General features: G+C 41.5%; 1 protein-coding gene and 1 long non-coding RNA gene across 3 annotated transcripts; both read left to right on the top strand.

The window, feature by feature from the left end:
- The first annotated feature begins 4,851 nt into the window (after window positions 1-4,851).
- On the top strand, window positions 4,852-16,533 carry LOC135485010 (uncharacterized). Of its 2 annotated transcripts, XR_010446508.1 has the most exons (7): window positions 4,852-4,943; window positions 9,500-9,620; window positions 9,875-9,995; window positions 10,373-10,580; window positions 11,465-12,125; window positions 15,174-15,440; window positions 15,926-16,533. It is a non-coding gene; the product is annotated as an uncharacterized LOC135485010 (long non-coding RNA). The 2 variants fall into 2 exon arrangements; XR_010446509.1 differs by lacking the exons at window positions 9,875-9,995; window positions 10,373-10,580.
- LOC135485020 (uncharacterized) lies at window positions 5,581-7,263 on the top strand. The gene is made up of 3 exons (XM_064766745.1): window positions 5,581-6,144; window positions 6,408-6,597; window positions 6,709-7,263. The coding sequence occupies exons 1-3, from the start codon at window positions 5,877-5,879 to the stop codon at window positions 7,160-7,162; spliced, it is 912 nt and encodes a 303-aa protein (XP_064622815.1). The 5' UTR covers window positions 5,581-5,876; the 3' UTR covers window positions 7,163-7,263.
- Window positions 16,534-27,990: the final 11,457 nt, after the last annotated feature.

Genomic DNA, 27,990 nt, shown 5'->3' with positions numbered 1-27,990 from the left:
ACTGTTGGCCTTAGATTTGCAAGACATATCCAAACCACCTCACAACACTTGTAAAATCATTATTAGCGAGAATAAGTATGTTGCAGAATGAGGAGGTGCACGGAAGGGAATTTGAACACTAGTCATCTTGGTGACCGAGATCCCAAACCTAATTTGTCCCTTCAAATCACAGCCGGCACAGTGAGCATCGGCAGAATGGATTCCAACTGAATCGACTCGAACTTTAGAACAAATCCGCCATGTCGCTGACATCATTGGCGCCAAAAACTATTTCTTTTGACCCTGCTGACCTCGACTCTAAAAACTTTTTCAAAAAGGCCGTTCAAATGTAAAATCAACTGCAAGCAGTATCTTTTATATCACTGAGGTATATAAATACGATATATCGAGCAAATCTGTACAACTATTGAAATATAAGGTTACTTGGAACTATTTCGGACAATCACTCTGCCACCTGCGCGATCTAGTCACAATTGGGGAGCGTTTTCAATATGGCGACGGATGGAATGGTACTCGGGGGATGTCATATTGTCATGCATCACCTGGCTCGTTGATAACAGGCAAATAAATTCCCCACGTGAACATGAAAGCCTTGACGGTACAGCGCCTAGAGTGTTAGACCGTGCTTCGACTGGTCACGGGTTCGACTCCCGGTGAATCTGCCACATTTTTTTCTATTTTTTTCTTCATTATCTTGTTATCTATTCATTTATGTTCATGTTATTATTTTCATTATTATCATTATCATTATTATATCTTGAAGAAAACCACCAAAACAATCCTTTTCAAACTGCTGCACGCACTGATTCCGTGCGTTCGAGTACTTCGGAGGATGATTTGTATCAGCAGCAAGATTTCTCGAGGCTACATATGGGGTGGAAAAGTATTTCTTTCAGACAGTGACTTCTCCAATCAGAATTAGTGAAAGGGTATCCTGAGATTCAGGCTTTTTATAGTCCTTCGTCATATCGAGAGGGGCGGTAGATTGAAAACCACTGCTGCCAGGATGTTTAAAAGGGATCGCCGTTCGTTCACATATATTTACTGGAGTACCGGTACGGCAGTGGAGTGTGTCATTTTCATTCTAGCGAAGACCAATGTAACGGGCAGACGGCGTGAGCCTTTAAAAAATCACCTACTGCAATAAATATCTCACCAAAACAGAATGTAACTGTTGGCCTTAGATTTGCAAGACATATCCAAACCACCTCACAACACCTGCAAAATCATTATGAGCGAGAATAAGTATGCTGCAGAATGAGGAGGTGCACGGAAGGGAATTTGAACACTAGTCATCTTGGTGACCGAGATCCCAAACCTAATTTGTCCCTTCAAATCACAGCCGGCACAGTGAGCATCGGCAGAATGGATTCCAAGAGAATCGACTCGAACTTTAGAACAAATCCGCCATGTCGCTGACATCATTGGCGCCAAAAACTATTTCTTTTGACCCTGCTGACCTCGACTCTAAAAACTTTTTCAAAAAGGCCGTTCAAATGTAAAATCAACTGCAAGCAGTATCTTTTATATCACTGAGGTATATAAATACGATATATCGAGCAAAATCTGTACAACTATCGAAATATAAGGTTACTTGGAACTATTTCGGACAATCACTCTGCCACCTGCGCGATCTAGTCACAACTGGGGCGCGTTTTCAATATGGCGACGGATGGAATGGTACTCGGGGGATGTCATATAGTCATGCATCACCTGGCTCGTTGATAACAGGCAAATAAATTCCCCACGTGCACATGAAAGCCTTGACGGTATAGCGTCTAGAGTGTTAGACCGTGCTTCGACTGGTCACGGGTTCGACTCCCGGTGAATCTGCCACATTTTTTTCTTTTTTTTTCTTCATTATCTTGTTATCTATTCATTTATGTTCATGTTATTATTTTCATTATTATCATTATCATTATTATATCTTGAAGAAAACCACCAAAACCATCCTTTTCAAACTGCTGCACGCACTGATTCCGTGCGTTCGAGTACTTCGGAGGATGATTTGTATCAGCAGCAAGATTTCTCGAGGCTACATATGGGGTGGAAAAGTATTTCTTTCAGACCGTGACTTCTCCAATCAGAATTAGTTAAAGGGTATCCTGAGATTCAGGCTTTTTATAGTCCTTCGTTGTATCGAGAGGGGCGGTAGATTGAAAACCACTGCTGCCAGGATGTTTTAAAGGGATCGCCGTTCGTTCACAAATATTTACTGGAGTACCGGTACGGCAGTGGAGTGTGTCATTTTCATTCAAGCGACGACCAATGTAACGGGCAGACGGGGTGAGCCTTTAAAAAATCACCTACTGCAATAAATATCTCACCAAAACAGAATGTAACTGTTGGCCTTAGATTTGCAAGACATATCCAAACCACCTCACAACACTTGCAAAGTCATTATTAGCGAGAATAAGTATGCTGCAGAATGAGGAGGTGCACGGAAGGGAATTTGAACACTAGTCATCTTGGTGACCGAGATCCCAATCCTAATTTGTCCCTTCAAATCACAGCCGGCACAGTGAGCATCGGCAGAATGGATTCCAAGAGAATCGACTCGAACTTTAGAACAAATCCGCCATGTCTCTGACATCATTGGCGCCAAAAACTATTTCTTTTGACCCTGCTGACCTCGACTCTAAAAACTTTTTCAAAAAGGCCGTTCAAACGTAAAATCAACTGCAAGCAGTATCTTTTATATCACTGAGGTATATAAATACGATATATCGAGCAAAATCTGTACAACTATCGAAATATAAGGTTACTTGGAACTATTTCGGACAATCACTCTGCCACCTGCGCGATCTAGTCACAATTGGGGCGCGTTTTCAATATGGCGACGGATGGAATGGTACTCGGGGGATGTCATATAGTCATGCATCACCTGGCTCGTTGATAACAGGCAAATAAATTCCCCACGTGCACATGAAAGCCTTGACGGTACAGCGCCTGGAGTGTTAGACCGTGCTTCGGCTGGTCACGGGTTCGACTCCCGGTGAATCTGCCACATTTTTTTCTTTTTTTTTATTCATTATCTTGTTATCTGCATGTATTCATTTATGTTCATGTTATTATTTTCATTATTATCATTATCATTATTATATCTTGAAGAAAACCACAAAAAACAATCCTTTTCAAACTGCTGCACGCACTGATTCCGTGCGTTCGAGTACTTCGGAGGATGATTTGTATCAGCAGCAAGATTTCTCGAGGCTACATATGGGGTGGAAAAGTATTTCTTTCAGACCGTGACTTCTCCAATCAGAATTAGTTAAAGGGTATCCTGAGATTCAGGCTTTTTATAGTCCTTCGTCATATCGAGAGGGGCGGTAGATTGAAAACCACTGCTGCCAGGATGTTTGAACACTGGAAAGTATCCTATACATGAGCCTTTTCGTTCGTTATGTTCATTTGGAGCAATTGGTCCTTGTCACATCCAGAGGCAACATGTGCCAGAAAACAGGACGGTCATGATGAATCTGCCATGGACAATATTCTGATGGTCACCGGTCTGTTGTAATAATGGTGCCACCCGTGGTGTAGTATTCATGTCAGAGATCTGTCATTGGGATGGTCGTGTTGTTTTCCGGAGGGATGCTTAGGACGGATATACATCTCACAGACCACATACCAACTTGTAGTCATTTGAGGATGAGGTCGACTGATTGTGACAATCTTTCTTTGGTTTAGAGGAAGAAGGGACAACATTTATTTGGTTAAAATGAAGAAGGGGCAGTCTTTCTTTAGTTTAGAGGAAGAAGGGACGGTCTTTCTTTAGTTTATAGGAAGACACGACAAACAGTCTTTGGTGCTGTCTTTCTTTGTTTCAGAGGAAGAAGGGAAGTCCAGAGGAAGAAGCGACACCCTTACTTTGGTTTAGAGGAAGAAGGGACAGACTTTCTTTAAGTTAGAGGAAGAAGGGACGGTCTTTCTTTAGTTGATAGGAAGACACGACAAACAGTCTTTGGTACTGTCTTTCTTTGCTTCAGAGGAAGAAGGGAGGTCCAGAGGAAGAAGCGACACCCTTACTTTGGTTTAGAGGAAGAAGGGACAGACTTTCTTTAAGTTAGAGGAAGAAGGGACGGTCTTTCTTTAGTTTATAGGAAGACACGACAAACTGTCTTTGGTACTGTCTTTCTTTGCTTCAGAGGAAGAAGGGAAGTCCAGAGGAAGAAGCGACACCCTTACTTTGGTTTAGAGGAAGAAGGGGCAGTCTTTCTTTAAGTTAGAGGAAGAAGGGACGGTCTTTCTTTAGTTTATAGGAAGACACGACAAACTGTCTTTGGTACTGTCTTTCTTTGCTTCAGAGGAAGAAGGGAAGTCCAGAGGAAGAAGCGACACCCTTACTTTGGTTTAGAGGAAGAAGGGGCAGTCTTTCTTGAAGTTAGAGGAAGAAGGGACGGTCTTTCGTTAGTTTATAGGAAGACACGACAAACTGTCTTTGGTGCTGTCTTTCTTTGCTTCAGAGGAAGAAGGGAAGTCCAGAGGAAGAAGCGACACCCTTACTTTGGTTTAGAGGAAGAAGGGGCAGTCTTTCTTTAGTTCAGAGGAAGAAACATCAGTCTTTCCTTCATTAAGAGGAAGAAGGGACAGTCTTTTTTGGTTTTTCTTTGGTTTAGAGGAAGAAAAGAAAGCTTGCTTTAGTTGAGGAAGAAAAGAAAGATTTCTTTAGTTTAGAGAAAGCACGGATAGAGGAAGTAGGACAGGCTTTCTTTGCTTAGAGGCTAACAATCATCTAGTTCGAGGGACATTCTTTCTCTGCGGACACAGAATGCCATTACACCATGAGGTTCCGGGGTACCTGTGCGTCGTTCTGCGACTGCGCATTAGTCTGACAATCGTCTGCACGTGCATGGTAGATTTACCGAGCGTCGCCTTCAAACCTTCTCCGCTAAAACCTTCGATTTTACGTTTCTTTTCGCGAAATATGATAACTTGTGGCGGTAAGTTGATAGATTAGATGTCGTAGCTCATTAATACATCGATTTTTAGTCCTTCCTTTCACATTTGATGCAATATTTCGTGATTTTTGTTGAGGTGCGCAAAGCATCGTGATGGCGCCGACATTTTTGGCTAGTGGACGCTCGCCTGCTCATAAAAATGTCCTGGCATCTCGAACAAGTCATCTGAGCCAAGTATCTGAGCCAAGTATTTGTGCTCTAGGTGTATTTTTGCTTTTGTTAAACCGGGCTTTATCAACAATTTAAGCGTTTATTGGGGTGGTGAAAATCGTGCGCCGAAAACAAAATTTCTGAGATAACGAAATACGATGTTTCTCTTGGCACTGCGCATGTCTGTGGACCGTGTGCTTTGGCAATGTACATGGACCGACCTTTTCGTAGAAGTTCGTTTGGGCGCTGACCAGTCATGCGTTACACCTGGAACAAAGGGTATCATTGTCCGAAGTTTTCTGATGCCTCTGACGAATTCTGAGTGTGTGCCTTTGGGTTGTTTTGGGCCTGGTTCATCTTTAAAAAAGGTTCTTGGTGGGGGGGAATTGGGTGGATTTTCCTGGCTGGTATCCTGATAAATAGGACCAGGGCCCATATTCATAAAAGTTCTTAACTTAAGTGCCAAAAAGTCCTAAGTTGTCCACTTGCCTAAGTCCCCTACCTAAAATGAGATTCATAAACCTGCTCAGTGCCCCACTTGGCCAGGTTGACCGCTTAAGTTTGAGTGCACCACTTATCTTTCTTGAAAAGACATTCCCAGGTACCCGTGTCACATTTCTTGTGGATTTGCGCTTGTTGTAACTGCATTGTTCATTGATCATGGGCATTCAAATGTGCATTCTGTAGGGCCTACACCATAGGAGATACAGATTAACAGGCAGACGAGACACATTTAGACAAAGTGCATGTACTTGCTCGTTAATTATGGGGAGGAAACCGAACTTTTCTGATGCGGAAAAAATCCGCCTCATTGAGGCGTACGATGCTCGGAAAGGGTTACTAGTGGGGAAGTTTTCGTCAAATGTTTCATCGAGGCGCAAACATGATGCTTGGCTTGAAATAACAGATAACGTAAATAGTCGAAATCCGCATGTTGTGCGAGAAATGACAGAACTACAGAAAAAGTGGCAGAATCTGACATCAGCTATGAAGGACGAATATAGGGAATACAAAAAAGCGCTAGGAAAGACAGGTTAGTAAATAACTGAATTTATTTCATTGAATACCTTTTCTATGCCAACTCTGCACACTCTCGCTATCCTAAAATTATGTATGTACATACATACAAACATAAAAACCATCGGCAAATTACCCGGTACTCTTATATGTGATGTCGTGAAAATTAAGATAAAAAATACCCCTTGATAAATGATCATAAATGAACACATTTTATGCTGAAAATCAAAATGGTGCCACAGGAATAACAATACATGACCGATTTCAAATTCATTTCAGGTGGTGGACCCCCTCCTAAGGAACCGTCGATAATTTCACAGAAAGTTGCAGCTGTTATTGGCGAAGATGATCCATCCGTGTATGGTATAGATGGCGGCTTTGATAGCGGTGCACCGAAACCTAAAATCGCTACATCAGTAAATACTGTCCCGCGCCTGAATATCACCCACAGCGTTGCAACCAACGACAGGTATGTGCAAAACGATTTTACACAGCAACTAATTCAATCAAACTTTAACATTTAGCCCATCTGCTTGAAATTAAGCATTATCGTTAGTAAAGTAAATGCATTTTCTTTCAGTTCTTTCAGCGAGAATGAGGAAGAGAATCAAACTGAGTCTTTTCTTCAAGAACCCAAGATGCGGACACAAAAACGAAAAGCTTCATCATCCCTTGGTTGTGCCTCGGCAGCCCTCGCCAGTACCTCAACTAAATTCCAAAGATTGGTGCAGCCTTCTCCTGTGAGGTCTTCATTGCCTAATCCTTGCCCACCGCTTCCCAAGAACACTGAAAAGGATAAAACCCTAAAGAATTTAGGAAATACGGACGAGATGGTAGTACTGCAGAAAGAACTGCTTGCTTCTGAGAAGGAAAGATGTGCGCTCGAGATGGATAAGCTTAAACTTGAAAAGGAAAAATTGGTTCTAGAAATTAAATTGTTGAAAATGAAAACAAGTAAGATGGAGAAGGAGATGGAAAATGCTTCTGTAAATTCATTTCAGGCAAACGATGAAAACATATTTACACAGTTGTAAATATTTGTCAAAAACCTTTGAAAACAAATAAATTGTGTGTATGAGCATATAATAGATACGTATTTGTTACACTTACTTGCCTTAGAAATGTTGCTGGACAATGTGATCTCTTGTAGCAGTTCCATTTACACCTGCAAATGCTACGATATTCCCTTCATCGTTCCCATCCTCATCGGGTTGTTGCCGATGTTCGATATCATCCATGTCTGCTGGATCGAAATCCGGTAGAGCTTTGTTGATAGCAATGTTTTGCAACATTGCACACGCAGTAATGATTGCACATGCTTTCTCCGGTGTATAACGCAGTTTTCCATGCAGACAGTGGAATCGCCTTTTCCATTGACCGATGCCCCTTTCAACCAAACACCGAGTTTTCTTGTGAGACCGATTGTATCGTCGTTGCCCGGGGGTGTTAGGGTTCAAAAATGGCGTCATCAGCCAAGGACGCAATGGATACCCACTGTCACCAAGGATGACCTCATCTCCTTGCCAACGTCTCATAATGTCGGTTACGGCGCTTTCTCGGAGCACAACGGAGTCATGGGTGCTACCGGGCCATCTAGCCACAACATTCATAAACCTAAAATGTGCATCAAAAACAACCTGTACATTGATGGAATACCAGTTTTTCCTGTTTACATATCTCCACTCATGAAACGAAGGTCCTAGAATCCAAATATGCGTTCCATCGACCACACCGATAACACCGGGAAATCGAGCTAGGCCTATCTCGTAAAAATCTGCAGATAATTGAGGTGTGTCCTCTTGTCTCGGAAATTTGATGATGTGTTTTAGAGAATTGTTCAGTGTGGTTGTTACCTCCGCGATCACTCGACTCATGGTTGGCTGCGAAATGTGGACAGTATCACCAGTAACCTGTTGGAATGATCCGCAAGCATAAAACCGAAGAGTCGCAAGCAACTTCAACTCAGCAGGCAGCGCGTAATTCCTCCTAGTTTTCGATTCTAGGTCATCCCTCACAAGATCAATCAATTGAAGAATTGTCTGCCGATCAAACCGATATCGCTGGTACAATTCCAAGTCATTGTAAGCGTCCAGTGGATGCAGCCGATCACGAAAAACCCTTTCCCTGCGAATTGCACGTCTGTGTGCAAATGCATGTTGCCAAGCTAACATCAACGCAGCCATCTCCGTTGAGCACCGTGCACAAAATGAACTGAAAGAACCAGTCCACTTAGAGCGGGACTTAGAGTTAAGACTGCTCCAGAGGTGTCTCAAATCTAAGACTCGATTTGAGTGGTCCACTTGACTTAAGTATGTTTACGAATATGACTTATTTTAAGTAAGTACCCCACTTAAACTTAAGATGCATATTAGGTGCCCCACTTTGACTTAAGTTGCTTTATGAATATGGGCCCTGGCCTATTGTTACACTTCAATTGTAAATGCATAGGCAAAATGTTCCCTGTTCATGGCCAGAATGTGGTCACTGCAGAAGATTTTATAACAGATCCTTTGTGTCCTTGTTGCCTTTTAAGCCCCCCCCCCCCCCACCCAACTCATCATATTAAGGGTTGACCCAAAGGCACCACCCCTAAACAATAAGAACCCAAAGTGAATTGAATGCCCATTTGAAACCTTGGAGGCTGTTCTCTGAAAAAAAGAACTGACTCCCATCCTTGAAATAAGCACTCATTTCGTTTTGAAAAAGTTCTAATGGCTGTTATGGGATTTCAAGTTTTGGCCAAAATGTTGGTGCCTATGGTCAACCCATGGTACACGTGTGCTTGTTTTCTACTTAAAAAAATATCCCTCTCTCAGGAACGACCATTAGTTTTTAACCCCCCCCCCTCCCCTCCTCATGCTGGCTGTTTCACTTTCTTGTACCCTCTATCTCTGGAACTCATGAAATCATCACAAGAAAATCTATAAAAGGAACCCCTTCTTGGATTTGACTCTGGGGTTTTGAAATCCCATCCTGGTTCCTTGGACTACTCCACCAGGAAATAGCCCATTTCTCTTAAATCTTTCTTCATGGAATCGAATGAATATATAGACTGCATAAATACCCCCTCAGTAATAGATTCTCGGGCCCCTACTAGTGGGTTGGAATATGTTTCAAATTGATCACAATTAACTGATAAGAAGAAGTCAACCTGCATACAGTGTAGTGGTGTGACTCTGTATGTGGCAAAAATTTTGGAGTGCAAATTTATCCTAAGATGAAAACATGAGTTGACTGTGATAATGCAGAACCGGTCCTGGATGGGTTGCTCATGAATATTTCCAGTTGAGGATCATCTTGATGTTACCACTATTTTTGAGATGCATTTTTATATCGATCATGAAAAAATAGAATTTATTGTTTTATTGTAGACAGCCTGTTCTGAGATGTTTCTCCACAAGTATAATGACAAGTCCTGAGCTGTGGATTCAATTCACCTCGCCATCTCCAAGTCCAAGCAAGATAACCATGTCAGTTCTAGAGCATATTGAGGTAAATTGAAAGATTTGAACCTGAATCATAGCCTCCTCCTCCTCCTAGAAGTAAACTTAGTACAGGCAAGGTCATGACACATTTCAAAGTTGTGCGTTGGAAGGTGTAATTATCCAGGGAGTATTCCCCATCCAAGGCGGGATGTGCCACTTTGGTTAGGCACCAACTGGTTTATTAGCCATCTTGAATGTGACCATGACTGGTCAGATACATTAAAATATTCAACATAAAAATCTTGAATTGTTTTGTTGCAGACAGGCTGGCCAAAGATGTTTCTCCTTGTATAATAACAAACGCTGAGCTATGGATTGACTTCACCTCGCCACCATCCCCACTTCAAAGCAAGAATCACCTAAGTAGAGAGACCTTATTGAGGTAAAATTTGAAATGATTCAAGGCCTTTTGTCACTTCTTCCCTAGGGGAGGGCCGTTGAAGATGGACAGTCACCTTAGTACTGGGTCATCACAAATTTCAAGGTATTGCCTGAGGAGGATCTCCACAATTTTGAGTGAAGAATAAGACCCATAGAGTTTAGATACTCATAAAAAATATAATACCACTCTGGGATGCCAGAGCATTCGAAGTGTCCTGATTGAATAATTTGTGCTGGAATGCTGCCGAAAATGTCAAAGATTAGTTTTGCAATGTATCTTGGACAACTAACAAGAACTCGCTCTTTCCATCATGTCCTGAAAATGACTCGAGTTATTAAGCAAGGGTTTTTATTGTGAATATTGTGCTCCTTTTTTAGGCCCTGCTGAAGACCATGAGTTACGTTTAGACTAACTAGAGGGGCAGGTAATGTTATGGAGCAAGAACAGCATGAGTTGGCAAGTAATGATGTTCCAACCAAGGACAACACCAGAACAGTACACCACTCGAACAGGAGACTTCTGCGAGGGTACAGCCGTCTCGGGGGCACTGTTGGGAGAATTGTTGTGGCAATGCTGGTTTGAGAGGTGAGCCAATAAGAATCCCTATCGCATATTCTTGAAAATTTTTTTCATAAGAAAGACACCCTCCTATCCCGGTTGCCACTCCATAATGTGCAGAGCATCCATTCTAGTTCCGAAAAGTGAGTTGCCGGGTATTTTTCAGATAGAAATGCAGATCTTGTGCTGGTCACAATACATAGGTACAGTCGCTTGTCATGGCCAACAGTCACGTTCAAGGGACCCATTTAGGACCAAAATACCAGTCGTTTGGGGTTGCACCAATGACAAAAATGGCTACTCAAGAACCTCGTTTCCCCTTGGTCATCGCTCTGTGCTTGGAGCTGTTATTCTTAAGGGAGTATTTCTCCTCCTCAAAGGTGGGATGAGCACTTTTCCTGCCACTACAGTTCTTTGCCAATTGAGTTTATTGGCCTAGTATCTCGTCCATAGATAGAGTCCTGGTTCCTCACTTGATGGGGTATTTGCTTGCCCTGTCGGAGATGCCAGATAAAAGGAACCCCAGGTTTAAGTCTAACTTGAAGGACTGTGAAGAGCCAGGAAGCCATGCTGGTTTATCCAGTGGGCAACCACTGGGCTATGACAGTATGAGGTGCCAAAAAACAAAGAAATTAAAACTATCCAACAGTCAATGTGTTTACAGTTGGTCTACAGTATTTGAAGAGGCCAGTGAATGATGACGAGGACAGAGGTGGAGGATCTTGAAGCAGACGTGATATACGAAATGCTATGCTACATTGCCCCAAGGTGGTCATCTATCAGCTCCACTTCTTGTATTGATAAGATTAATTGAGAATTGGTCAGCATGATATCAATTCAAAGAATCTTACGAGCAGTAATGGCCTACGATTGCGTGTATAGCAATTTTAATGGTTTGAGTTCTTTTTCAGCCTGTTTCAAGATCATGGATAGGTGGATGCATGGATGTCACAGAGGCTGTCCAACAGAGACCGAGCGTTGTCATCAAGTAGAAAAAGGGGAAATGGTTTGGTTTGGCATGGCAAAGTATACACTGGCAAATTGTCAAAAGGGGATGGTGACTTAGGTGCCTCCTATATATATAAACTCACATGTTTGTTTGTTTAGTGACGAATTCACTTCGCCGTAAATAGGCGGTTTAAAATGATTTCTTGCCTGTGATCTGAGGCACAGTAAGAGCTGCTGAAACAGTGATGCCAGTCATTCATGCACTCGTGACACTGATCCCTTTCCAACACGGGAACAAGAAATTGGGTTGGGCAAGAAAAGGAAAGTTGACACCACATTGGATTTAAAAGCAGTGTGATGGATAAATCAATAATTTAGAATGAAAGAATTGAATGAATGAAAACTGTGGTCCTTTCCAGCGCCTCCATCTGATGACGATCTAGACAGAAAAAGTGTACAGGTGTCGCACAATTGGCCTACTGATAAGCCAAGAAAAGTCTACACACCTCCAATGCCTTTACCAACATTTGACTTGGATCGGCTGAGCGACACAATATCTGATTGAAGACAACGATGAAGGAATCTACTATGTATTTGCAAGAACAAGCAATCTTAGGATACAAGGTTGGTATGCAATGTGAGTCTGTACAGGACAGATTACCCAATAGAATGATGACCCGAGAAATCAGGAATTCATAACATGCTCCTCAGTAATAAAACTGGTAAAGCACTGTCATCTTGAATAAAAGTTTTTAAGAGCCGTTTTTAATGGTTGCTAGTTTTTAGTACTGGCAAGTTCGTGGTGAAGAAGAATCCAGAGTAAACTAGAAATATATAACGCAATTGGGGCAAATTGCGAATGTATGCCCCCGCTCTGGTGTGTTCAGTGTGTTAATATGTTCATTGCGCGCGTTATTTAGCCTATAAATATGAAATTGTGGCTATAAGCGCACCTCGAATATAAGCGCAGTGCGCTTATAAGCGCATAAATACGATAATATCTTCTCTGTGGCTGTTTATGAAATTTTGTGGAGGCTCTCAAATAACATCCACAATAATATGGCTGTTGACTGGGCTAGTTGGTCTGACAATAGACATGCACGTGAACAGCAGAGGTTGGTTTTCCCATTTACTCACTACAGAGGTGAAGTGTGGTCTATACTATTTTTCGCCGTTGTCATCTCCTTGATCTTTTAAGTTTTTGCCGTTTCCAAGGCGATTGCCTGCTAGCAATTTACACAGAAGATCAGTGGGCAAGCTGTTGACCCTGTTACTGGAACAGCATCAATTATGCGATCGCCTGGAATCAGTCACAGAATATCTGGTACTCAGGAAGTTAAAGACTAGTCACTGCCGGGTAGCTAGTGCAATCTGCTAGAATCAGTCACAGAATATCCATTGCTTACATGCTAATGAATAACAACTGTCAGGCTATTTATCCCTTCTCCTGGTGTCAGTCACAGAATATCCAATGCTCGGATATCAATGAATAGGAATTGCCTAGCTATTTATCTCATCTCCTGATGTCTGTCACAGAATATCCAATGCTCTGATATCAATGAATAGCAACTGCGTGGCTATTTAATTTATCTCATCTCTTATCTTATCTCATCTCAGCAAAAATCTAAGATGGCGGCTGGAGGCCATTTTGGATTCTGGAATGCGCCCAAAATCGATAGAGAAACTCCCCTACTGAAGACCATTACACCACAAAAGTTTGAAGTGTGTCAAACCTCTAGTTCTTCAGTTAACAATCGGAATACCAAAATCTAAGTTGGCTGCTGGCAGCCATATTGGATTTTGGAACACATCCAAAATAGATAGAGAGCATCCCCTGAATGACCATTGCACCACAAAAGTTTGAAGTGTGTCAAACCTCTAGTTCTTCAGTTAACAATCGGAATACCAAAATCTAAGTTGGCTGCTGGCAGCCATATTGAATTTTGGGTCGGGCCCAAAATCGACAGGGAACCTCCCCTACACAACCTCATCACACCACATAAGTTTCAGGTCTGTCACTCACTTGGTTCTTGAGTTATAGGTCGGAATGCGAAAAACCAAGTCGGGCCTGGCAGCCATCTTGGATTTCAGATCGGGCCCAAAATGGATAGGGAACCTCCCCTACACTAGGTAATAACACCACATAAGTTTCAGGTCTGTCACTCACTCGGTTCTTAATTTACAGGGCGGAATACAAATCACCAAGTCGGGGACCTGGTGGCCATCTTTGATTTCGGGTCTGGCCCAAAATCGATAGGGAACCTCCCCTACCATAGACCATTACACCACAAAAGTTTGAAGACTGTTGGACCTCCGGTTCTCCAGTTAACGAGCTGAATGCCAAAATCTAAGATGGTGGCTGGCGGCCATCTTTGATTTCGGGTCGGGCCCAAAATCGATAGGGAACCTCCCCTACCATAGACCATTACGCCACAAAAGTTTGAAGACTGTTGGACCTCCGGTTCTCTAGTAAACGAGCGTAATGCGAAAATCTAAGATGGTGGCTGGCGGCCATCTTTGATTTCGGGTTGGGCCCAAAATCGATAGGGAACCTCCCCTACCATAGACCATTACGCCACAAAAGTTTGAAGACTGTCGGACCTCGGTTCTCCAGTTAACGAGCGGAATGCGAAAATCTAAGATGGTGGCTGGCGGCCATCTTTGATTTTGGGTCGGGCCCAAAATCGATAGGGAACCTCCCCTACCATAGACCATCACACCACAAAAGTTTGAAGACTGTTGGACCTCTGGTTCTCTGGTAAACGAGCAGAATGCGAAAATCTAAGATGGCGGCTGGCGGCAATATTGGATTTTGGAACGCGTCAAAAAACAATAGGGACCCTTTGACACACTAGGCCTACACCCCCTAAAAATTTCAAGTCAGCCGAGCAAGGGGTTCTTGAGTTATAGTCTGGAATTCAGTGCGGCGGCGGCCGGAAACCACCTAAGAACATAATGCCCCCACTTTAGCGGGGGCATAACTACCATCGGTGTACGATGTCCTGATGTGTTTGACCCCAAAATGTTGATCTAAATACAGCAAATCAGGCTAATGCCCAGGCAAACTATGGGTTACCCTGCTTTGACGGCAGCTATCATCCTTCACAACATTGTTGGTGGGAAAGAGTCTGAAGTTAGATTATGAATTTCCAGTCTTAAAAAATTGAGGACGAAGTCACAACCAGACTATTGGGATCGGATAACTTAAAAAAAATTATTCTAGCATTTGATATGACAATGATATCTTGTGATAGGACATCTTGTAAACATAATGAGTGAAGGACACGAATCAATTTAAGGAGCGCTGACAAGAAACCAATAATCCCACAGTGCCACGACTGCAGTCCTGTTAGAAATGGGGGTGCCTGTTTAGTTTAAAGAATAGCTGAAAACCATACTTTTCTCGTAAAAAGAAGACACTGGCTGAGGCACTTCTTGTTGCTAAAACTGGCCATCTCAGTAAAAGACATCAAAATCAAAAGTTTAATCAGATTTACAGTAGAACCTCTATTATGGACACCCTCAGGACTGACCGAAGCTGTCCTTAACTGAGAGGTGTCCTGATTAGAGAGGTCAAATTGTAAGGAAACAACCCTAGTGTTGTTGATGGAGAGGTTGTCGTTAATAGAGAGATGTCAGCTAAGGGAAGTTCCACTGTATTGTCATTTTCAGCACCTCCACTTGAAAACCACCGATATTGTGAAGCTGGTAGAGTGCTGTAACTTCTCTCGTAGAAAAGCTGGGCATGGATCACATCGACCAAGACTTGCAGGGCCAAAAGATTCTATGTATTTCGACAGCTGTGCATTTCTTTGGGATCGGCTGAGCACGATGGGACCCTTTCCATGCGGACTCGAAAGAACATCTGTCATTTATGGTGGTGATCAAGGGAGTCGACAATATCTTTGCATGACCAAATTTAAAGCTATCGAATTCAAGGTTGGTGTCATTTGCTGCTCATGTCCAGAACTAGAATTACTTGATGATATACCTGTAGTTATGTCACATCTTGCATTGTCCTCCATGGCTCAAAATGTCATCGCCATATGTCTTTTAGGGGCTGTCATTACCTTAAGGTTGGAGTGCATTTGACTAGACCCATTTGGGACAAAAGTCACGGTCGCTGAAAGATAGTGTCCTGCTAACAGTTAAACCAGTTTCTGCAAAAGGAGGTTTAACCATATAGGGCCTCATCTTCATTTCCTTGATACTCCTACCTCCAGAGGCCGAGAATATTGAAAATCACTGGTTACGTCAGGATGATAGGGCCTACATATATTTCTTCATAGTCTTAACTTTCACAGCAATGTAGAATCAAATGAGGCGATGGGGAAAGACCACAATAAAATGAATGCAAGCAGATCCATTGACAGAGCTAAATTTCTTTTTCTTTTACTCACAATAAGTCCTTACCATTATTTCAGATTTGAATACCCACCAGTTAGGTCCTCGAATGGTCCAGTGCGTGCTAGAGCATGTACAGTGTAGAATCTTGTGAAGGAGAGGGCACCAAAAATACCTGGACTTTTTCAGCGGAAGATGACTTGTTTTTAATGCAGGCCTAAAGGTTTAGAAGTTATATTTGAAATCTGCAGGACTATGGTTTACCCTCAGTGAGCCTTGAAACGAAGTGAAATGAAGAGTCTGCATTTTTGTGCAACTCCATACCAGTAGTTATGTGCAGACTTGGCTCTTTCTTTGGAGCAGTACAGTTGCAAGATAAATCCTGTTTGTAATTTTATGAATTAGTTGCTCATTAAGGGCTTACGAAGGTTTTGATGCCTTGCTGGCATATCTGCATACCAGTAAATATGTGCAGATTCATTTCTTGCTTTGAAGCAATATTGTTGCTACACTCCTAAAGCAGGGGCAATGTTCAGGTCTTTTCTGCCTCGTGGGCAAATCTGCATACCAGTAATTATGTGCAGACTTGGCTCTTGCAGAGATTGTAGGACTGGGTCCATTGAATGTAACAAAAATAATCGATGCCAATTTACAAATGAAATGAAGAGTCTGCATTTTTGATGCAACTCCATATAACTGTCAGGTGATTTTGCTCTGAACTTGTGACACTCTTGATCGGTCTGAAATAATCATTATCTCGCCCCTCTGGGAAAAATTTGCAGCCGCATTGCACCTTCTTGTTACCGTCTGAGAGATGGCGATGTCGGAAGTGCATGACGGTGGGCAAACCTATTGCGAATGGGCAGCACAATTGGGTGTAGGACATTCCGAAACCATTGCACACTCCTGAATCTGCGGTGGGTTGGTACCCCACGCTACGTAAGGAGTAGGTTTCTGGGTAAGACTTGGTCCTCGTGAATAGGTCGTGCCTTAAAAAGATGAGAAGTTGCGAATTGACGCCCTGTGAAGTGTCCTTCGACCAGCTAGTGCTAATCCGGTCACTGTCTCCAGGTCACCATGCCTCGGTCAATGAGCGGGCGAAGCACCCAATGGCTCCGTCAGGAGTACATCGTCAACTTCAGCCCGTAGTCAAACCGGTACGCGCACAAATATCTTAGCTGAGAGTGGGGGACATCAGTAAGTGCTTCTCATCGGGGTAATACAGTACCACTGTATACAATGACCCCATTTTTTGTTGGATTCATTTCCACTGAGGAGTGGTCGATAATGAGAATTTCAGGCCAGTCTGATTATCACCAGTACAGAGGGCAATTATCTAATAGTTATGTGGCTTTCCCTCAAACTGTACACTCTTTCATGTCAATTGTAAATTAGTGTTGCTTGGTAGTGTTCAGGGTCTTTTTGTTGAACAGGCACATCTGCATACCAGTAATTATGTGCAAACATCATTTTTGCTTTGAAGCAAAATCGTTGCTACACTCCTAAAGCAGTGGCTGTCTTCAAGTCTTCTGCCTCGCGGGCAAATCTGCATACCAGTAATTATATGCAGACTTAAGTTTTGCTTTGAAGCAATATCAGTGCTACACTTGTGAAGCATGGGCAGTGTTCAGGTCTTGTCTGCCTCGCTGACATATCTGCATACCAGGAGTTATGGGCAGACTTGGCTCTTTCTTTGGAGCAGTACAGTTGTAAGATAAATCCTGTTTGTAATTTTATAAATTAGTTGCTCATTAAGGGCTTACGAAGGTTTTGATGCCTTGCTGGCATATCTGCATAAATATGTGCAGATTCATTTCTTGCTTTGAAGCAATATTGTTGCTACACTCCTAAAGCAGGGGCAAAGTTCAGGTCTTTTCTGCCTCGCGGGCAAATCTGCATACCAGTAATTATGTGCAGACTTCGCTCGTCCAGAGATTGTAGGACTATTAACTGTGTAGTTTGTGCTCTGTAGTATTTGATTTGAAAAGTTGTAAATCTGGTTAATGGAGTAAAGATTGAACTTGTGACACTCTGATAGGTCTCAAATTATCATTACCGCCCATCCCTCAGTTTGCTGCCAAATTTGCCTGATGACAGAGAAATGGCGATGTCAAAGGGGCATGACGGTGGTTAAACCTATTGCGAATGGGCAGCACAATTGGGTGTAGTATATTTGGAAACCACGCACACATCTCCTGAATCAGCTAGTGCTAATCCAGTCACCGTCTCCAGGTCACCATGCCTCGGTCAACCAAATGGCTCTATCTTTATTGCATATCACATTCATTGACTCATTTTCATGGGCAGAAAGAACAGTCTGATGGAGTTATGGTCTTTGACTTGAGATCATCTCATTTGTGGAATTTTCGTGATTCTATTTTACCACGAGCAGGCCCATTCAGGCCTACAACTGTACAGTTCTAGTGCTGTACGTGATTTAAAAAGGGCGTTATTATTTGTATAATAAGTTTTATAATTTGTATAATAAGTTATTAAAATAAAAACTGTAAAATTGTACTACTGTTATGTTTGGTTTATAATATGGCATATAACAGTATAGGATTGGAGCTGTGGAAGAGATAAGATAAGGAGTAGGAAAAATGGTTGGACTGCCTTTGCTCTTGAAAAACTGAATTGTTCAAGAATCTACCTGCATCTTTGGTGTAAAATACATGAAAAAGATGCTCCACTCCTGTGTTGTTTATGCATTGCAGTCTTTGAATTTCAACTGCTTTGAAGTTAGGCCAAATACTTCTGAATTGAGACCTAGTAGTCAATACTCCAGCCTAGAATTGACGTTGCTTTGGTGGCATGGCTGGGACAATGTCGCAACCTGTGATTGGCGCCTGTCAATTTGATGTAGGTATTTTGGGGATGTGACAACTAGGACCACCGGGCCTCATGTCCTGTAAAGGCTGAAGTTCCTAGTCCCGTCTACTAGAAAAGAACCCTATAGGTAAGAATCGTACCAAATAACAGTTGTGCCCTGGGTTTTGGGTGTAAAATACATGAAAAAGATGCTGTGTCTTTTTTTGGGTATGCGACTTTGTCTCAGCTATCCATGTCGGCACCAAGTTGTGTGAAGGCTGCTGAAGTCCCAAGTCCCCTCTACTAGAAAGTTGAGAAAATAGAATCGTACCAAATAACATGCTGTTGCGCCCAAAAGGACGGTGGTGGATCGGCATGTCCCTTATCATCCGCCTCGTCAAGATTTAGGTGAACGCTAATTAAGGGGTACACTCACAAGCTTCTTCCACCAACACCAGTTGGTGCCATGAGATCTTATTGTCTTTTTGGCATCTTATTTCGGATCCAAAGATGTGACAAGGGAACGTACTTTTAAAGTACAATTGATAGGAAACGATTTGAAACAAAAAGGGTTAATCATGAGAGAGAAAAGGTATATCCATTTCATAAGGCAGAAATTTTACAAAACCAAAATATTCCCACGGTCAGAGCCAAACAGGATGAGAGGGTTAATGGATACCTTGTTCCTAGGAAAAAGTCAAAAAGTTCTTGATACATTACACCTGCAATTTTAATTTTTTGATCCTGGGTACAAAGTTGTTTATTAACCCTTGCAGCCCGTTCGGCTCAGGCCGTGGGAATATTTTTTTTGTAGGAATACTTGTTGTTTGGGAGAGTATTTAACTTTTATGGCGATATTAACCCTACCTGAGCTGGTGGTCTCTACTATACTGTCTGTCAAGACATGCTGTATTGAGTGATGCAGCATCCTCCTTAGAACCAAGACATTCTTCTCCTCCATTTGCTTCTGTGCTCCAAAGATGTAAAAAAGGAAAGTACAATTGATAGGCAACGATTCCACAGAGGGGGTTAATTTTGAGAGAAAAAAGGTATATTCATTTCATAAGGCAGAAATTTTGTAAAAATAAAATATTCCCACGGTCAGAGCCAAACAGGATGAGTGGGTTAATGGATACCTTGTTCCTAGGAAAAAGTCAAAAAGTTCTCGATACATTACACCTGCAATTTTAATTTTTTGATCCTGGGTACAAGGTTGTTTATTAACCCTTGCAGCCCGTTTGGCTCAGACCGTGGGAATATTTTTATGTAGGAATTTTCGTCGTTTGGGAGAGTATATAACTTTTAAGGCGATATTAACCCCATCTGAGCTGGTGGTCTCTACTGTACTGTCTGTCAAGAAATGCTGTATTGAGCGACGCAGCATCCTCCTCCTTAGAACCATGACATTCTTCTCCTCCATTTGCTTCTGTGCTTCAAAGATGTGAAAAAAGAATGAGGTACTTTTAAAGTACAATTGATAGGCAATGAATCCAAACATTCCGGCAAAGGGGAAGGAGGTGGTCGAGAGGTGGTACCAAGGTAGGCCTAGCTTCCAGTCCATCGTGAATAAAAGATCTGCGTAGATTATCAACAAGCCCAGTACATCCAAGTGTACCATTCAAGGACCCATTCAATCCGGAACTTGTGTCTAATTACATTGGCAAGAAGTATAAACATGAAATGGCCAGGGCCATTGTGCTCACCTCATGTGGAGGAAAGATGGATAAAGAGCATGGTCTTGTGTCATGTAGTGTTAGGTTTGATGTAGGTCCAAGCAATTACAATTTCCCCAAAATGGCCAATTTACAGTACATTCGACCTCTGTGACCTTGAAAAGTAGGTCAAATCAAAGAAGACCCGGGTGACACATTGAATGGTTGTTAGAATTAGATGAACCTATGATATAAAATTGGTGCCAATCGGGCAAGTCATTACTAGGAATAATGGCATTTTGAAGAATTTAGGATTTGGCCCCCTCCCTGGAGGCCAAACGGCAAATCAGATCGCACCAAACTTCGGTACCTGAGATCACCTGACCAAGGGGTACATGTGTACTTAATTTGTGATCAATAGTCATTGCAGTTAAGAAACATGCCATAGTTACGGCCTGACGGCGAATTTACGCCATTTGACCTCTGTGACCTTGACAAGAAGGTCAAATTAAAAATCTGTGTGACATATACTGTATGGTGGTTAGATGTACCCATGATATCAAATTGGTGGCAATCGGGCAAGAAGTTAAGGAATAATCACATTTTTAAGGTTTTTGGATTTTGCCCCCTGGTGGTCAAGTGGTGAATCATATTGTACCAAACTTTGGTCCCTGAGATCACCTGACTAAGGGGTAAATGTGTACCAAATTTGGTATCAATAGTCATTGCAGTTTAGAAACGTGCCATCGTTACATCCTAACGGCTAATTTACACCATTTGACCTCTGTGACCTTGAAAAGGAGGTCAAATCAAAAACCCGGAGGATATATGATGCACCTTTGCTAGAAGTACCTACCATATTTTTTTCAAAATTTCCCGACTACTATTAAGGGAGATATTGCATATTTTCACTTTTAACGTTTGGCCCCCTGGTGGCCAAACCATGAAACGAATCGGACCGAAACTTGGTCTCCCAAGTGTCATTACATAAGGGTACATGTGTACCAAGTTTCAACTCAATAGCTCTAACAGTTACGAAACGTGCCCTGCTAACGGACGACGGACGACGACGACGACGACGACGACGACGACGACGACGACGACGACGACGGACGACGGACGCCACAGTATGAGATAAGCTCACCTCTGCTAAGAGGTGAGCTAAAAAGGCCTAGAAGAAATCCTGTATCTAAATTTCATTGGAAATTGGCCGAGCGATAGTAGTGCTGTCTGGCGGAAAAGAATGGAACTGAAATTTTCGGTCAATGATTTCAGTTCCACTTTCTGCCACGAGACAGCACCACCGTCGCTTAAGCTAATTTGACACCACTGCACAAGGAGGTGCAATTAGGATGATGCAATGACCTGCCTGGGATTCTGCAGATGAGCCACTCAACCAGCACTACAATTTAAGTATTTCTGACTGGTACTGATGGTGGAGTAGGGCATGTAAGACAAAGACCTGCCTCGAGTCTCACGCCGACCTTCAGAGGGGATCGAACTCTTGACCACTAGTTGACAGTCGGAGCCACTTCACCATATTTAGAAATCAGATTTAACTTTTATTAGGTGTGAAGCCTCTCGAAAGACCATGACACAGTACCATTCCAGTGACAGTGACATACTGGGAATCACTTGGGCAATAAACCTCAACTGGCATCATTACAAAGAGACAAGACATTCTTTCACATTTCAATTATTTAATTTTCTAAGGAAATTTTTCGATAGAAAATGCTGACCCAATGTTTGACATTCATGTACACCTACTCACTAATCGTGTATTAAACATCAAAATGTAACCATCATCTGGAGTTATATTCCATTATGCATGTAGCACTCTTAGAGAGGCTTTATATACACTATCACTATAGCACTCACCACGATTAACACTGTCATGAAAGTCAAAAACATTTCAACAAACTTTAAAAACTGTCTGGAAAAATCATCCTTCTGAAAAGCAATTTCTTACTCATTACCTATTCAACCCAATGCAAAACATACACCCAAATTAACTGAGACACCTGAATGACATTTGTGAGCCGTTCTAGCAAAAACCAGTCGCATGTCGCACATAAGAAGAGCTTAGACGACACCAGGAGATAATAGAAGAAATTGATGTTGTCAGATTTCACAAAAGGCAGACAATAGTGAAATGAACAAACAGTCCGTCTCAACCTGCCAAGCTCAGAGCGACATGCGCCTGGTTTTGCTGGAATGGGTCATATTTGCTACAGTCAAATTCAGAGTGAACAAATCCCTCAAAGATTTTATTGCAATTTTCAAGATTTTAAAGTCCAGGTTTCATCGTGGTCAGCACTATCCCTAGCTATGAACAGTAAGCCATACAGTCTTGTATGTTGCCATACAAGTTGACACATCCCAATAGCATTCCGCGAAGTTACTATTTATAGCTCACAAGGTCATTTGCATAAGATATTGATGACGTTTTAGTCACGAGACAGTCGGACATCGACACTTATTTCTACGCATTTGAGATTATTTCAAAGTCAATTATCTTTGACCCTGCATTGTTTTTAGCATGAATGATACCATAGAGTCAGAGAGAGAAATATTCAGAACAATTATGTAGTATTTCCAACACTCGGACATGTGCCAGATTGAATCTAACTGCCCTAGTTAGAAAGCCTGAATCCATTACAAAACCGCATGTTTGTCCGACATTGCCTGTAATTCAGCGATGGGGAAATAGAGGGCAGCAGCTGCAGTGACGTCATCTTCGCGGAATGCTATTGCAGACTCTCCAGGGGAGGATGGGACAAGTATCATCAGACATAAACTGTCACAGTAGGAAACAGTCTGAAGGAACTACTTTGCCGGTACTATGTTGTCTATCATTAACTACTTCCTGTAGCAATATTAGGTCAAGATATTAGGCACACACAGTTTATACCAGTAAATAACCAAAAGTATTCTTTTTTGGATATGCAGCTTAGACTTTTGACCTTTGAATGCATCCAAGCCTCATCTTCAAGTCTACGGTTGATAAGAGTTAAGACGAGTAATTGCTTTTACTTAAGGTGTGTTCACACTAGCGTTTTAAACCGAATTGAATTCACATTAACGCCTTGTTTCGAATCAGCTGTTCACACTAGAGCACCCTTAATGCGAATTGAATCCTAATTAACGAGTACGGTTGTTAAAGCGAATTGAAATCCGATTCAGCTATTCCGCATCGGCTTATTCCGAATCAACTGTAGTATGAATAGGTCAAATCGCCTTAACCAGGTCGGTTTATTGGAAATGGTGACCTTGACCTGCGCTGAGACGTGAGATTGTGGTGTATTTCACTATTCATAGGTGGCGTATACGTTACATCAGATTGTGTGTGATCGCTCTTGATTCGGATCAGAATCCGAATTAAGTTAGTGTGACCTTACCGTTTTCAAACCGAAATAACCAATCCGAATTCCGTAATCCGCATTTCGAAATTCTGATTGCGGGATTTCGAAATGCGGATTACGGAATTCGGTTTGAAAGCGTATTTAGTGTGAACGTAGCATAAGTCTCAGGCAAATGTACATTAAGTCTTATTTCACTTTTCAATACCTGAAAGTCAGTGAGAAAATAGTCTTGATTCGTATCATCATCCAACAGACTGTTTCCTAACATAATGATGATGTTGCCAAGTTAACTGAGGTAGAAATGTCACAAGCCATAATTGCAGAAGATTGTTACCATAAATTGCTTCAAAACAAAGATGGATTAAGCCAAAAGTGCCACCTTTGAAAAGAAGCTCTGCCGATCCTTTTAAAACAGTCTTCCAGTCTTAAACTGGCATAATAAATAGACACCAGCAATCTGTCTTAAGCTCTGAAGTCAAAGAGGTTCTCTTCCCTTGCCAGCAATTCTGTGACAGCTGATAACAGGAACGCTCGTCTCATGGGGCAACTTTGTTAAGAATACCTTCCCACCGGAGAGATCTGCATTAGGATTGAAAAATTACCCTGGTACACACAGCATGATAGAGAACCACATTAAAATCCACGGCCAATCGCCATCGGTTAAAACCTCTTATGAAGAGGGCGCTGTCGACAAACCTGACAAGTCTGCGGCAATAAAAAACGATCGGCACATCAACTATACAATGTTGACATACAAAAAGCGAAATTGTGCAGATGCAAAAACCTGCACAATTTAAATACATATTGCCTAGCACACACACAATAGTAACATAGTTTCACTGTACAAAATGTTGCGATGAAATTCATTATTTGATAAAACACATTTGATCCTTTGTATTATATTTCTTTGATTTACATAAAATGTTTATGCCTGAAACTGATTTCTGTCAGAAGAGAAGTCGAACCTGATGGCCAAGAAAAGTTTAGTGCAGCATTAGCCTTGGTTAGGACCTGACTCAACAAAGAGCAGGCCAACACATGTATACAGCTAAGTAGGCAAACTTGATAGATTTTGCTAACTTCAATTCCAAAAGAACCCAGCACATGCCATATCAGAAGGGAGCAAAGTTGATTGAATAATCTGATATTTTGATACAGTATATATTGCCAAAAAGCAACAATAATGAGGGTACATCAACCTTGAAATACTAAATGATGTGATCCAATTTGATTTACATAAAATGAACTTAAAATGCCTATTAGTTCAAAAAGTACACAATAAAGGCCTTGAACACAGAAACAGCCTGATCAAAAATAGTCCTGAACAGTTTATAAAATGGGTTCATAAAAAATTGAAATGATGAACTTGGCAACAATTCAACTTGTCAACCTAATACCAGGTTTTGTACAAAAACAAAAATATAAAATCAGCCACGATGAACATTAATGTCTTCAAAATTTCATTATCTTATCAAATGCAAGCTGCGTCAAGTAGTGACACAAAAATGTATAAATACTATTATAAAGATCTACTAGATACAGTTACATTGGTCCTAATATACAGTTTACACCATTTACACAAACATACTGCAAAAGATTTATAACCACAGATTATCATTTTGTGGCCCAAAACCATAACTGGCTGGTACATTTCCTGACAACTGACAGTTTGGAGATTGTTTCGCTTGCGGTGATGAGGCAGTGACCGCCAGAGAAATTGCTTATTTGCGGTCTGCCAATGCATGAGGCATGAAACGAGCAAGAATGTCTTGAAGAATCTAAGAGAAAGACATTATTGCTGGTGATTGGTGATTGAAGCAGAAAAAGTTGTGATTTCAGGCCGTATATATATGAGAATCTCTGGTTATCTCTTACGTATTGCTACACTACATAAATAGAAAATGGTTCTTGTGCTTGGCGCTAGGTGGCACTGATTGTTGATTATTGCTACTGATATGAATTACGATGCTAGTGCGTCTTATGTGAGGAGATGGTGACACATAATAGATTATAATTCTGGTAACTTCTGTACATTTTACGAGTACCACCAAGGAGTACAAGACCAGATGACTACTGTCATGACTGTCCGTGAAATTGTTAGTAGACAAAGATGATGAAGATAATACTTTTATAAGTAGCAGTAAAAGTCTAAATTGCCTCTCAAAAGTTTGAGGCATTATAATACTGAAAACTTGAGAAAGAAACTGATGATGTAGATGTATGTCCCTCCCCGATACACTAAAGGCAGTCTGAGGATGAATGAAGTGAGCATGGGAGTTCATGACTATAAGAAGCATCAGAAAATAAATAGACAAAATATACAATGGTGAGTGTCATCTTCTTCTCACATTCGATGCATTGATAATGTTAAGTGATCAAGCCATTTTATGAGATAACATGATTGCACTGCGTCCACAGTGGACAGGCAGAGTTTGGCCACGCAGGGCCAAGCACAACTCCTCATTACTAATGACGGTGTGAATCACACCGTAAACAAACTAGTTCATCCAAACTTGACATCTTGTCCCATCAAGGCTTACAGCTACCACACAACTGGGGTCCGCACTTTCCTTCTTTGGAGCAGAGACCATGGGTGATATGAATAAAGACTAGCAAATGCTTTTACTTCAATTTTGTACAGAAAAGCCTAGTGTAAATGTACATGGAGTTTTAGATAAAAGCATTTGCTAGTCTTTATTCATATCACCCCATGTGTCGTGAAGTGAAGTGACTAGACGCCTTGATAATCCAAGGTGAGACCGGACTTGACTAAAATGCTAAAGCAACATGACCTACCATTCTATGAAGACATAGGTGGGTCTTTTTTAACATTATTTAACATTTCGTCTGTGTGAAACAGACTCACCAACCAACTACCAGACTTCCCCAACAGTTCAGTTTTCATTACCCTGATTACCAAATAAACAAGATCTTTATTCTTCAGGTTAATACGAAATATGAGGGGATTCAAGACTGGTCTCCCACCTCTCCACTGAATCCATCTAGTGGCAACTGTGGGAACTATCTTACAACAGATCTAAGGTGTATGAAGTGCATCAAATTATTACGTACAATAACCCCAACCAAGTTACTAACAAACTGATGCCATCTTCAGAACGGTTGACACTGTTAAAGACAACGTCATTGTTGTCATGGTTTTATTCAGGAAAATATTCCTCAAAGTCATGGTTTGATGTACATGTGTATTAAAGGATTGTGACCAAATATTGGTTCATGGCTTACAGATAAACTCGCAAATTTAAAGTTTCAAATCTGACAATATGTAACTGCAGCATCAAGTAACAGCCTTTTTAAGTTAACCCCTAGCCCATTTAAAAGTCTCTCTAGCGATTGAAGTACCTATTACCGTTTTATAAACACCACCAGAAACAACCCTAGAATATGAGTTATGACAGGTGATGTTTTCGTACTCAAAAGCCAGAAAGCGAATGTTAATTCTAACGAGGAAATAACTTTAACGTATTATTGCCAAAATTTAACATGATTTAAAAAAAAAGATGCCTCAATTACATCCCTTACAAAAGCTACAGGCAAGAACACCCCCGAGAGATACTGTTAACTGTCCCTGCCTTTTAGGATAACGAAATCATCTCTACTTTACCCTGGTTCCCTAAAGTGGAACATCATTTACACATTTGAACAAAGCTGATTACATTTCCGACCCGAGGACACTACAAGCAAACCACAAACAAAATCTCTACCAAAGACAACGTAGGCACACAGAAACAATGAAGAGAACATTATAGGTAGTGAACCGATTATCAATCAAGGCTGGACCATCGGTCGATTTATTAGGCTGTGGATGAGTCGTCCATCAAAGTATGATTTCGACCTTAAAAATGATTTTATCATGGCTAAAAAATTCACCATCGTAAAAGCTAGTGTTACAATGGTAAACTTAAGTTTTTACTTATCCAAAATACCACTGTGTTTAACTCTTTCAGTGCCCAGGATTTGGGCATTTTTGGGCATTGTCACTACCCAAAATCTCACAAAAATAATTGAGATACACTCATCAAAATTCTTCAAAACCTTTGTCTTTACCTCCTGTTTCAATAAAACAGCAGTAATAAGTAGGGACATACTAGGATTATGTTCTAAATTTTTTTGAGGGAGTGGTATTTTTGGCCGATTTTCACCATTTTTCACCTAAAATGAGGGGTGGCAAACCCCACCCCACCCTCTCAGTCGAAAAAATTATTCAATTTGGACGCCCCAGGCCAGAGAAACCATATGAACCACATTTGAGTAGCTGGGGACATCTGGTGTCGTCTGGAGGAACTAAAATACCTTAATATTTAG

This window comes from Lineus longissimus, chromosome 3 (genome assembly GCF_910592395.1).
Source record: "Lineus longissimus chromosome 3, tnLinLong1.2, whole genome shotgun sequence".
Taxonomy (NCBI): Eukaryota; Metazoa; Nemertea; class Pilidiophora; order Heteronemertea; family Lineidae; genus Lineus; species Lineus longissimus.
Note: the sequence above shows the minus strand (reverse complement) of the source record. Positions and strands in the feature narration are given on the sequence as shown.